The sequence below is a fragment of the Galeopterus variegatus genome, unplaced genomic scaffold, assembly GCF_000696425.1.
Source record: "Galeopterus variegatus unplaced genomic scaffold, G_variegatus-3.0.2 Scaffold5607, whole genome shotgun sequence".
Classification (NCBI taxonomy): domain Eukaryota; kingdom Metazoa; phylum Chordata; class Mammalia; order Dermoptera; family Cynocephalidae; genus Galeopterus; species Galeopterus variegatus.
Window position 1 is genome coordinate 10558 of NW_007731718.1, and position 13685 is coordinate 24242.

Consider the following 13685-nt stretch of genomic DNA (forward strand, 5'->3'; position numbering starts at 1 on the left):
TTAAATGAGTTTGGACCCACCCTCCTGCCCCCTCCACCTGCTGGAATTTTAATCCCCCCAGGTCTCCCCCATGGCATTCATCCTGCGCCCGTGCAGCTGGGCCAGTCTTCCTGGAGCCACATCCAGCTCGGGAAGATTAAGGATTTTCAACCATTTTGGAGATGAAAATGTGGCATCTAAATCGACAAATTAATGAAGATTAACTTTTCTTTGGGTATTTTTACCATGTTTTCTGAGATATCGAGTCACTCTTCTGGTAGTTTCAGCTTCAGTACATCACTGCGGTGCTTTTTAAAGTATGGTCAGGACTCAACCTTAACAGAATGACTTTGAGATCCTGTTAAAAATTTAAGTTCAGAATCCGATACAGCAGGTTTTGAGATGGTCCTGAGACCTTCCCTTTTTAATGGGCTCCCCAAGCACCTTTCACTGCAGCAGCCTTCGGAGAGCCGGCAGCAATCTGCCACGCGTCAGGAAACCACTAGATGGCGTGTGCCATCTCTTAGAACCCATTCCTCCATCTAGAAAGTCGTCAAAGAGGAGACCTCGGAAGTGGGGAAGGGTCCAAGTACGAATGTTAGATGCACATCATTAAGTTGTTGGCTGCAGATGAGCTTAGGTGTTGGGGTCCTTGAAGAAGGGCAGGACATAATCCTCTCACCTCCCCCTTCTAATGTCACATGTGGTATTTATAATGCCTCGAGTGTCCTTAACTGAAAATCTGCAATGAGTGAGCTTTGCTGCACTGTAGCACAATCAGTTTTTAAAAGTTTGAAAGTAGAAAAACTAGCTCAGTGATAGGGCTAGGACTTTTACGGGGCCAATGGTTTCCACATCAAAAATAATACCTTCCAAGTGCATGACACTGTTTCTAAGACATCAACAGATATTACAAATCAAATACAGTAGAGATATTACTATGACTGCTATGACTTTTTTGTGGAATGTGCTTTTTCTCCCAATGTGAAGAAATGGTATAATATAGACTAGGATTGAGATCTCCTGCTCTCCTCTTTAGCAGCCACTGAGGTAGTGCTTGTATTTCCGATTAACATTTAGATAAAGACACAGAGGTGGGCAAGGGCAATATTGTGCATTTTTCTTTTTGAGCCTCATAAATTATTTTTGGTGTTTGATCTTTTCATTTCATTGTAAATTGTGCTACCTTGTAAAACAGTCTCATTACCTAAATTTTCATTGTGAACTTCTACCCTAACAGTTTAATGTTATCATATGAAATACTGTGTACTCTTCAGTCCTTAAAATAGTTTTGAAAGCAGTGAATATATTAGCAGTTAAATCTATTTCAATAATGGTGAAAGTGACAAATTGCGGTATACTCAGTTTTAATAAGGAGAGAATATTTTTATTGTGAATTACTATAATGACTGAAGTATTGAGAGAAACTACTGAATTCTTCATCTGCTTTTAGATAGAGAAAAAGATTAAAACCTTGTTAACAGACACTAGGTCCGTTACTCTTGCTGGGAAGCTGGGGAAAGGAAGAGTGTATAAAAGCAGCCATTGCTGACCTGGAGTGAAGATGACTGATACTGATGGTATCAGGGAGAGGACAGAAGATGTTCCCACCTGCAAGTTTAGGATGCTGAGGAAGTGGCAAGAAAAGGAGCAAAGTAATGCCACAGCCCAGAATTTATGTACTGTAACTGCTTGAAAGACATCATCTCTGTGGAAGTCCAAGGTGGGCTGGAAGGTGAGCAGAATTTATTTCGATTAGTCCTCTACTTGGGATCAAGCTGCGTCTTGGGAATAGCCAATGTCTACCACAGACAGTGCTGCTCGGTTATTTCTAAGCTCGGGTTCAGAGAATTATGCAAATGCAGCAGTGAGCTGGGGGCTGCGTCACCTTAGGAAAGACGATTGGTGCAGGGGAGTCAGAGGCAGGGTTCGACTCCCAGCTCAAGTGCTAGCTAGCTCTGTGACTGTAAGCAAATTCTTCACCTAACTTTAAGGCTCTCTGTTCCCATCTGCCAAATGGACACAAAGCTCCTGTGTCCTGAGCTTGTGCTGAGAATGAAAGGAGATAAAGTAGGTAATGTATCAGGCAGGCAGTAAGGCTCAGAGAGGGGCAGACGATGTCCTCCTGCTGCTTGAGACATGAGGTAGCACTGAGCCTTCGGGGCCTTCCCTGCACTGAAGCAGTGCCCGGGGTCCACTGGGTGGCGCCTGTGACGCTCTCGCGGCAAAGAGAAGGGAGAGAGCAGAGCCCAGAGAGGGCAGAGGCCGTTGTCTCTGGTCTTGGTCCAAAAGCCACAGGTTCCTTCCTTTGTCTTAAGCACTCTGTCCCGTCACCACCATTTTTAGTGTGTGGCTGGACTTAGCACGTTGTTTTACCCGACCTCAAACCAATTCAAAACTTGGGTTATTGTATACTGTTACCATGGATACGAATGTGGTGTTCCTCCTCAGAATCCTGGGTAAGTCCAGGAGAGGTTCTACCTGCCTTTGGAATTCTTCTTAGACTTTTCATCCCTTAAAGAATGTGCAAGTGTGTAAAGGTCCTAAAAGGTTACATCAACAGTGACAGCTTTGGGATCTCTGGATGCTTTTCAGACGTGGTAGGCGAGGGGCCTGCTCTTCCAGGAGGGCTGCTGAGGTTTCCCACCCTCCAGTCTTCAGATGCAGCAGCCTCAAAGGATTAGAGGGACTGTGGTTCTCTGCCCCCTGCAGTGGCCCCCTTGGTGTGCACGCTCAGAGACAGTCTCCTTCTGTCACTGGAGAAGTTCAACCGGGTGTGCAGAGAGTCCCTTTGAGTTTCACCACCTTCTGCAAGAAATCACTTAGGCTTCACCCTGGGATCGTTGACTTTGTGGGGGGAAGTGAAGAGCACTACTCACAGTCTTCCCTTGGTGCTGCTGAAGCTGTCTTCTCTTCTTGAAGAAGACTCGCCCCAGGGAATGCTGGGCCACGCTGGCTCTTGTTAACTTGTGACATGTGTTTTTTGGTGCATATAGAGGTTGTTGCTAACAGGCATTGTGCGTGTAACATTTTGGATATGTTTTGTGTAACTAATTTGAAGAAGCCATACATTACAATGAATGGAAGAAAAATAGAGCAACATTTTGATGGTGCTCATGTCTTTTTCGTACTATTATTTATGTACAAGTCATTTTTTAAAGCATCCTGTTACTTGATTGTTATTCCCTTGGCTCTCTGGGCAACAGCTGGTTTTCATCCGAGCTCTCTGGTGTCTGGACTGAAGCTGAGTGTAAACCATAGTCAACTAGTTCACCCAAGTGTTTGCACAAGTCGGAACAACCTGTAAGTCTCCCTAACCCTTTCACTTAAGGAATCATTACAGTTTACTCCCCAAAAGGGATGGGAAGATGTGTTTTTATTTAAATTCAGGGAGCTTCATATTAGTTTTCACCTGCACATCTTTCTTTACAGGGTCTTTTTCTGCACATCATGGAGCTTATTTGGTTATTTTGCCGTATTGCTTCAGGGGAAAAGTTTCCTACCCTGCTTTTTTTTTTTTGTCCTTTTTGAGACCGGCCGCACTGCACTCAGCCAGTGAGCGCACCGGCCATCCCTATATAGGATCCGAACCCGCGGCGGGAGCACTGCTGCGTACCCAAGCACCGCACTCTCCCGAGTGCGCCATGGGCTTGGCCCCCTACCCTGCTTTTTAAGCGAACACACATTTTACTCCACTCTCTGAAGAGGCCACCATGTTTGCTAATTGTCAAATGTGTTCTTATGAGAATGGCAGTTTTCCGCAGTCAGCCTATCTTGTTGCCTGTTTTCTGGAAGTCCCTCTTGGGTGAGCAGCACATGGCTTGCTGAAGTGCTTGACCCCAGCTGGGTAACCAGGGATTTACTGCTGGGATTGTGTGTTTCAGGTGACAGGAGTTCTTGGCCTCGCTGCCCACATACCAGGAATTGGGAAGTTCTGATTATGGCTCTGCAGCTGCTGATGCTAAAATACATCAGATGCCCTGGGGTTTAATTCTGGGCTCTGAGTTCCAAGTTTCTTTCTGATTCTTAGCTGGGACCTCCAGCTCCACCCTGAAACCCTCTGGTGGATTTAGATCTAATTTGTTCCAATCCTGATGTAAATCTGGTTAGTCAATCATCTTTATTCTGCAGAAGTCTGATCTTGCTGTTTGCTCTAACCTGCGGCAGGAGTTTCATTTTCAGAAGGGAGAATGCTCTACACATTTATAAGTGTTTTCTTTTCAAGCAAGCTTTGGAATCTGGAAGACACTAGCTTAATGTTTTTCATGTCAGTTCTTTGATTTAATCATTTTCAGGTGTGATAAACACTTTCACAGTTTGTCTCCTTTTAAATAAAGTATTCATTTGTCGGTCAAATGAATCTCTAATCAGCTGTGGCCGGGGAGTGTTGTTATGGGGGCTTTGGTCTTACTAAGTTACTTTGCTCCCCGCCCTGTGTTCTCAGAAGGCAGGGACCCTGCCTTTTTGCCTTTGCATCTTGCACCAGGCAGCCTCTCATCGTGTCCATGCTCCAAATGCTGAGTGCTGTGGAAGTTCAGGGTTTAGGTGAGCTCTTCAAACAAACAAACGTAATAGCTTTAATAAATTGATATCAAGCAGCTGCCAGCACTGGACTGTGTCATTTAATCCTCACAATAATGCCGTGAACTAGGTTCTCTGGTTTTCTGAATTTCAGAGATGAGGAAATAGTAGTAAAGTGGATCAAACCAATTTGGCCCAGTTGCCAAGCCCAAAGACTAATAGTAATTTTCAAAATGTGCTAATGTTTACAGTGCACTATGTGCCAGGCACAATGCTAGTGCTCAAATGTGAGTTGTCCCACTTGACGCTCATTCTGATTCTTTGAGTAGGTTCTGGCTTTATCTTCACTTCTCAGAAGAGGAAATATATAGGGAATGTTTGAACAATGAGGTCATGCTACACCATTTATAAATAGCAGACCCAGGCTTAGAAGAAAAAAGAAGTGGAAAACTAGTAATGTATAAAGAATGGCATTAGTTGTGAAGATGTTTCTTGGGCCAGTCATGTTTTTGAAGCATATCCCATGGTAATTTCTAGAACCAAAGTAACACTTGTGTTTCTCCGTATAAACCCAGTCCATGGAAGCAACAATCTCACCCCTCCCTGTTTCTGGGCCCACACGCCCAGCAGTAGCCATTCCGAGTGGGGAGTGGCAGCAATTCTACAGCCGCACTAGATTCTTCCCACAGTCAAAGCTGCTGCAACCACAAACTAGACACCTGAAAGGAAAGAAACCCTGGTCTGTGAACCACTTGCAGATCATTTGAGCTTGTAGAGGAATCGTTCCAGAAAGGAGATATGTGATGGGATCTGGCCTCTGATGATCTCTATCTGAATATCCAGTGGACTGAGAATCTGAAAAGTGAATCAGTTTGCCACACAGGGGAGGACCTGGGGTGTCCACACATATTCCTTGCCTGGGGCACAGGGATAAGGATTGGGATCTGCTGGGGAGGAGTAACTGAAGAAAGGGGGTCACTCTAAATATTTTTTTATGGCCTTTTTATATTAAGGAGGAACAGGATTATCAAAGTACTGAAATTATATAGTAGTGTTAAGCAAATTTCTATGATTTGAATATGGTTTGTCTCCTCCCAAACTCCCGTTGAATTTAATTGCCCTTGTAACAGTGTTAAGAGGGAGGGCCTTTCTGAGGTGATTAGGCCATGAGGACTCTGCCCTCGTGAATGGGTTCGTGCCATATCATGGGAGTGGGTTCCTCACAAAAAAAGTAAGTTTGGCCCCTTTTGCTCTCTCTCTTGTCCTTCTGCCTTCTGCCACCGGATGAAGAAGCAAGAAGGCCCTCACCAGATGCAGCCCCTTGACCTTGGATTGCCAGCCTCCAGAGCTGTAAGAAATCAATCTCTGTTCTTTACAAATTACCTAGTTTCAGGTATTCTGTTATAGCAGCACAGAAAAGACTAAGTCATGAATCTTTTGAAATTCACATGGTTTAGAGAATTAAAAAGATGGAATTGAACATTTAGCTCATTGAGAGTAAATCTTTTAAGCCAAAGCAAGGCAATTATCCATGTGGTTCAGGCAAAAGTTCTGTATAATTTTAGGAAAACAGAGAGCTTCTCTGGTTGGAATTTATAAGTGACTTCCCCCTCAGTGTGTGAAGCGTTACACAAATGGGAATAATTTAACTAGATGACCTCTTAGTGACATTTTTCCCAGTTGAAGAATATTATGATGTATTTGTCTAATGTGCAACTTACTTTTAGAGTCAGATGTGAAACAAAAGTAACAAAGCTTATTCTCAAAAACCATAACTTGCTCAGTTGCCCCTGTATTAAAGCATATCTAGTGCTACTAGGCTCCCTTTAAAAATGAGATTAAGGGAACTAGGAAATGAATGAGAATATTGTGGCATTCTTTCCAAGGTCGTTTTGTTAAAATTCCATCAGTTTTCAGTTTTCCTGCAATGCATATTTAAACTTAAAGTATTCCAAGTCACATCAGAAAAAATATGAGAATTACTTTCATTTAATCATTTTATTTTTAGAACAACATTTAAAAGATATCTTACAAATCCATTGACAAGAAATATTTAAATAAATATAACATAAATAAATATGTTAGTTCACATGCTTTCATGAATACATAATTATATAAATAAATATTTAAAAATAAATTACGTTTGAATGTTTGTTTCTACCAACATTTTAGTACATAGCTTATAAATTCTTGCTCTTCTATTAAATGGAAAGAAAAAACACATTCAGGGAGGATATATTCCCTTTTTTGCAATTTGCTCATGAAAACTTAAAAACAACTTATCCATAGTAAATGTGAAAGACACTTGATCTGAGGGCTCATGTGAAAGTCACAGTCCCATCCTTCAAGTTTTGAGGGGTGTGTTAACGTAAACGTAAGCAGGAGGATTCCTGTACGAGCTTGAGTAGAACAAGTCAAGCCTCCCCCTCCCCAGTTCTTAACCCACATCCTATTATAATTTCTTCTGTTCAAATTTTTATAAAAATGACTTTAAGGTTGGGAGGGATCTCAGCGTTTTAGGAGGAACTCAGATAGCTCATCACTCTATCGATAGTCACCACACGAATTCTGAAAGCATGAAGAAGTATGCAGAGCTTGATTTTAGTTTTATAAAAATCCGGTTCTTCAAGGGAGGGTTTTTGCGGCACAGTCTCACTGTTGAAATTCAGGGCCTAAGAAAATGAATATTGAGCACGACATATATGATATTCCAAAATTAAAATATTCAGCCGTAAATATGGGTGAAGCCAATACATGTCTCAGAGCCTGCAACTCAGTTCCTCACTATGTTCCTAAATCCGACCCAAGTCTACCCCAGCCAGCTAGCCAGGCAGAACCTGAGGGAAGACACACTCATTATCCAAGCACATCTTCAGAGAGCTCTGAAAAGACCCATAAGGCTATTTAGAAAATCATCTGTGGGAGCTGCGTTTTAGAAAGGAACAATTCTGTTGAGATGATATCTGCAGCAATATCTAATTGATTTTTATATATGTTACATTAAAAATCCCAGTCTTTTTCAGAACAGAGAGGTGATAAATTGCTGTTGATCATAACCTTCTCTCAGTAACAGTTCTATTTACTAAAGACATGACATTTGTATTAAATAAATAAACTTGGCAATGGATTTCCCATTACAGACCTTTTCCCATTTCCACATTACAGACCTTATATTTGCACAAAGATCAGTACTTTCATGTGTTCCTCATAAAAAGGCTAAAAAATGGCAGGGTAGGTAAAGTCATCCTTTTTCACAGAGGAAGAAACCAAGGCACAGAAGGGTTAAGTAGCTTGGGCACAGTTGCCCACATAGCCTGACTCTTGGTCTTTAAAAAATGAAATATTAACTACAACTCTCTGGATGGTAACATTCTTTGACACTTGCATGAAGTTCACTGCCTTTCAAACAAGTAATTTGGCATGCACACACGAACACGTAAAATAAAATAAAATAAATAATGAAATAACAGTAAACCAATCACTTTTCAGATAATGATTTCTGCTGCCATATTTTTACCCCACGTTCTGGTCACCAAGGCACTCACCCACTCTTATGTGACTATTTCTACGTTTTGTATTAGCATCATGTGCTATGGTGATCCAGAATATTACAAAGCAAGTTCTTGCCTATGAGTAGCATTGTGGCTGTCCCCAGGTGATAGGTCAATCTTTCATTTTGTTCACATTTGGTTCAAAATGGGTCATAACCAGGTACCAGCTCTGCTTGTTTTCTCTAGCAATATTTGCAGATATGCATGCTGGCCTCTTGCAGGCATATCCTGGAGCCTTTAGAGGTGAGTGAGAAAGAAAGTGTAGTGGGATCCTTTAGAAGGTATTTCAATTCTCTGCCCCTTACAAGCTGTGTGACCTTGGACAAGTGGTTTAACTCCATCAATCTTCACTTTCCTCCTTTGTACAGACTCCATATGGTTGTTGTGGGGATGACATAAGAAAATGCATGAAAACATTTGCAGAGAGCCTGGTGCCTACCATGTGGTTGACACATGGGAGGCTGCTTTTCTTCACATGATCTGCTCATGCTCACCCTTCCTGTAGAGGGCGCCATCAAGCCTGTCTCCCTGCAAATGCAGTTTTGCAGGGGCTTCAAAATGGGGAATTCCAGGCCTCTCCTAATCCAGGAAGGGCTAATATTACGTCTCTTCCTTAAAGACCCTGGCTGGCTCTCTTCAGGGTGAAGAAGGTGCTCTCACTGATACCTTACCTGCATCATCTCATCAATAGCTGCCAGGATGTCTTGATCTAGAAGGATCTGCCTCTGAGGATCCATCAAAAGCTTTGCATTCATGGCCTTGAACTCCTCATGGTACATCTTCAAGTCCTCATAGATGCTACTAAGGCACAGGGTCTGGGAGGCATGACAAAATGGGGAAGAAACCATTGAGATGGGCTAAAAACGTTTTCTCCATAGCATTTGAAGAAAGCATTGTGCGTCTTACCATCATAACAGAGGTTTTTCCAGAGGCCAGGCAACTCCCATTCTAGAAGAAAAAATAATCAGACATCAATAGTGTGACTTCGTCATATGGAGTAAAACCTTTAGTTTTCTGACTTACAGTTATGAAAGAGATCTCTCTGGAAGCCAGGCAACTTTCATTCTAGAGGGAAAAATAATCACATATCGAAGATATTAATTCTTAATATAAATCTTTCTGCCTTTTTATCTCAAAGTTTTTTTTTTTATTATGGTAAAACATACAACATGAAAGTCACAATCTTAACCATTTTTACGTGTATAGTTCAGGAGTGTTAAGTATATTCACATTGTTTGAAAAAACATATTTGTTTTTATAATTTTTTTCCAAATCTAACTTCTGAAGTGAGGCCTGTTAAAGTTGTATAATAATGTACACCAGAAATATCCACATTTTTGGAAGCATTGATGTTTGATGCACAGTTCTAATTGTATTACAGGCTTTGGGAGAAAAATCCTCTGTACCGTGGTTAATTCCAGTGGTAAACAGGCCTTTACTGTGCTGGTTTTATTTTTTGTGATATCTTCATGATCAATCTCTTCAGAAGTACAGGAGTAAAATTCTAGGGTTTGTCTGGCCTGTAAAAAACATAAGGAGAAATTCAGTTGATAGTATAAATAAGGCACCTAGCTCCCCATGAGGCTGGTTCCCCAGGATCCAGCAAAGCTGGAGCTGGCTTCCCTTGATCTCTGTCTCTTTGACCTGTAGGAAATCTGGTATCTTCATAAGATTAAAGGAAATAGGCCATTTCCCTTCGCTTTCCCTCCCTCCTCTCCCTTTGCTTAGGACATGTTTTTCTGGATGACATTTTTTTCCATTATGTAAACACTATAAATCATTTCAACAGGCTGTGCCAATCAGCTTCTACACCACACTGTGACACTTGCTTCTGGTGAAAGCAGTTTTTTTCTTTTGCCAAAGCACCTGTGTTTTATGAATATCTTTTTCAAGAATAACTTCTAAAGGGTGAACTGTTAAGGTCACAGCTTGATGGATATAACAAACATGCAAACCAGAAAGACAAGTTGAGATTTAATTAGGAGTACACACACACACACACAAACACACACACACACACACACACACAGAAATGTCATCTTACAAGTATATTGAAAAGCATTGTTGAATAGAATTATGAAATGTATCTTAGGAAGTCAACATTGAAGATTGAGATCATGTTTCCATTCTACAAGCCTGATGTGTGCCAGGCACTACTCTAGGTGTTAAGAACATGACAAACAAGAGGACGGTGTTATGCCCTTCCAGATTCCAAGTGTACTGTGGAGACAGGCAAGTGCCACTAGGAGACATGTCAGCAGGCAAGACGTGCTGAGAAGGGTGCAAAGGTGCTGATGTGGGGCAGCCAGGGCTTCACTGGAGATGGGACATCTGCTTTAAGAGGATTAGAACATTGAAGGATACAGGAGGGGAATTTCAGGCAGAAGGAACTGCAGGAGCCATGAGTCAAGGCCTCAAAGTGCAGAACACGTTCGGGCACGGGTAGTAAAATCTTTGTCTGTGGTAGGTAGAATAATGCCCCTGCCCTACAAGATAGCCACTCCCAAACCCCTGGAACCTGGCAATATGTTATGTGACATGGCAAAGGGGAATTAAAGTGTAGATGATATTCAGGTTGCTAATCAGTTGACCTTAAGGTAGAGAGATTATCCTGGACAGTGCGGGTGGGCCTATTGTAATCATGGGGTCCTTCTAAGTGGAAGAGGGAGGCAGAAGAGTCAGTTCAGAGTGGTGCGGCATGAGGAAGACTTGACCAGTCATTGCTGGCTCTGAAGATGGAAGGGGGCCACGAGCCAAGGAATGTGTGCACCTTCTAGAAGCAGGAAAAGGCAAGGCAACAGATCCCCCCCTAGAGCCTCCAGAAAGGAATACAAGCTTGGCTGACACATTAATTTTGGCCTAGTAACACCCATTTTGGACTTCTGATCTCCAGAGCTGTAAGATAATAAATTTGTGTTGTTTAAAGCCTCTAAGTTTGTGGCAATTTGTGACAGCAGCCATAGGAAATTAATACACCATTCTGGAGGTGTTTAAGCAGACCTGGACAACCACTATTCCAGCAGGTTGTAAAGAGTTACATTTGCTGATGTGGCCCCAGTGTTCCAGTTTTTCAGATCTTTTCGAAACAAGCTAGAAAAGTGAAATCTTATATGAGATGTCCAATTTTTCAATGGCATCAAACCAAAAACTCAAAATCGTAAAAAAAACCACAAACAACAACAACAACAACAACAACAACAACAAAATGGATGAAACTCTACAAATCTGTGGGCTGGACAAGGTCTGTGAATCACATACATTTGCCATCTCTGTTTTCTGCAGCAACCTGGCAGCTTGTTGATTTGTTCTAGCAAATTTGACAAAGGAATGATATAAAAAATATCAAATTGAATTCTGTAACGTTTTGACCTTTAGTACTATAACTGAGAGCAGAAGACTTAGCTTTTTCCCATAAAGCATCCACATAATTGGAGTTCCTACATTTTATCCACGCTATACCTTTCTTCGGGAAACAAAGCACTTATCTCTGCAATTTTCCTTGGTGATCCTCCTTTTTAATAACGTTGATTGAACCGTGAGGAGCAATTGGCAGTAGATTATGGAAGATTAGAAGGGAAAAAAACTTAAAAAAACTTTTTTAAGGCCTAGTGGCATTGAGCTTATTTCAACATATTCGTAAGGAAATAAGCTAGAAAATAAGATTTACTGGAGAGCAGGAAGGCAAAAGGACATCTTTTAAAATATTGGTCTTTAGTCTTTGTGGCAAAAGCAATAACTATGGGAATAGTTTTAAAAAGGAAAAAAAATGTTTGCATTAAAATATGAAACCTAAAAAAATGAATGAAGCTGAGTGAAAGTAGCTAACTCTTGCAGCAGAAAACGAAGGGCGAAGTGCTGTCACAGCCGTCCCTGGGACGTGCTGCTTTGACAACAGACTAAGTCAACAGACTGGAAGCTGCGAGCAGGGGGAAGGGCAAAATCTAATTCATCTTTGTAGGTTCTGAGGCGCCGTCTACACCTAATAACTGTTTCCTGGGTTGACAAGTGGTGTCCAAGAAACTGACACAATTCCATCTCTGTTGGCAGGCTTCAGGGAGCACTGTAAATATTCACTTTCCTCTGTGTAGACACAGCCCCAGTGAACACCATTATAATTTATTACCACTCTTGCTTTCTCTGCAGACGCAATTTCACTGAGACTCTAGCTAATAGTTGGGCCATTTGTAAAGTTCCCTGTTCCTGCCTTGACAGTTACTGATGAACTCCCACAATTCCCCCACCGTTCCTTTAGGTACCAGTGGATGGGTTGGGAGAAGCCCCTCCTGCACAGAGGCTGCCAAGCGAGAAGAGGGCACTGAAAAGCTCACCTTCTGAAGCGTGTTGTTGACGGCCCTCAGCAGGTTCTGGGAGTGGTTAAGGCACTGGAACATTCCTGGGCCTGCTGTGGCCCTGGGGAGGTTTCTGGCCAAGCTGAGGTGGTCCAGGAGGACGAGGGTGGCCACAAGGAGGAGGCCTGGGAGGGAGGTGAGGGGAGGGCTGAGCCGGTCAGCCTGGGTTGGCCTGCCTCTTCCTTCCAGCCGTTCTGGCCATCCTTGCCCACCCATCACTTCTTGGTGACAGCCTCCCTCCCCCCATTTCCAACAACACCTTCCTTCCACACCTGAGAGATGAGCCAAGCTATTGCACGGCAGCACTCTGTTCTAGAGCCAGAAGCCAGCTGGCTGTGAGGGCCCCAATGAGCTCCGACATGGTGTTGGACTCAGAGTGCACGGACAGCCCCAAGCTATTGCACGGCAGCACTCTGTTCTAGAGCCAGAAGCCAGCTGGCTGTGAGGGCCCCGATGAGCTCCGACATGGTGTTGGACTCAGAGTGTACGGACAGCTCCCATTTTTTGAAAAGTGAAGGCAAGGCCAAGTGGCCAGGTGACTAACTCAGTATAGGACCCAGTGGTTTGGAGACGGTGGGGTGACAAAGCCTCCCTTTGGAGCTGGCTGAGATCTACCCTTTTGTAACTGTAGCTGAGGGACCTTAGGCAACAAACTTCCCAGCTGGGCCTCAGTTTCTCATCTGTGAAGTGGGCACAATGCCCTATTAAGCGCATGGTGAGCGCCCAATCCTCCTCTCCCTCCACTTCTTTCCCTTTTGCTGGAGACTGCTAATTGTCCTCCAGCCTCCCCTTAGCCAGTCCCGAGTTTTGCCCCTCTTCCCTGGAGGCCACCCCTCCCCACCCGAGGCCGCGCCCAGTTACTCACTGCGCAGAGGACGCATGCTGGGCCGGCAGCGCGGGGACACTGGGCGGGCAGCTGGACGCGCACCGGTGGGTGCAGCAGGGGGACGGTGTCTGGGAGGCTGACCCAGGGGGCCACATTTTTATAATTGCCCCACGGCGCGGCAGGACTTTCCCGGGACTCTGGTCTCTTGCTTTCTCTCTCTCTCTGTCTCTCTCTACATCAGCTTCTCGGTGACACGGGGAGTCAGGCCGGCCCGCGGGTTTGCGGCGCTTTCGAATTAACTCCTGGGGACCCGGCTGCAGTCGTTCGGGACGGCCCCGCCGCCTCCGGCTCGGCCCAAAGCGAAAGCGAAATTCGCGCGGAGTTGCAGCGCGGGGTCCCCCGGCAGGCCCAAGCCCCCGCCCCCAACCTCGGTCCCCCGGCCTCTGCCGGAAGCCCCCC

General features: G+C 43.7%; 1 protein-coding gene across 1 annotated transcript; it reads right to left on the bottom strand.

The window, feature by feature from the left end:
• Positions 1–6483: 6483 nt before the first annotated feature.
• Positions 6484–13523, bottom strand: IL12A (interleukin 12A). The gene is given in 8 exon segments (XM_008589714.1): positions 6484–7172; positions 8723–8866; positions 8958–8999; positions 9075–9116; positions 9458–9571; positions 12380–12525; positions 13266–13348; positions 13350–13523. Coding segments are annotated over 8 exon segments (759 nt in total). The 5' UTR covers positions 13382–13523; the 3' UTR covers positions 6484–7016.
• Between the last annotated feature and the right edge of the window lie 162 nt (positions 13524–13685).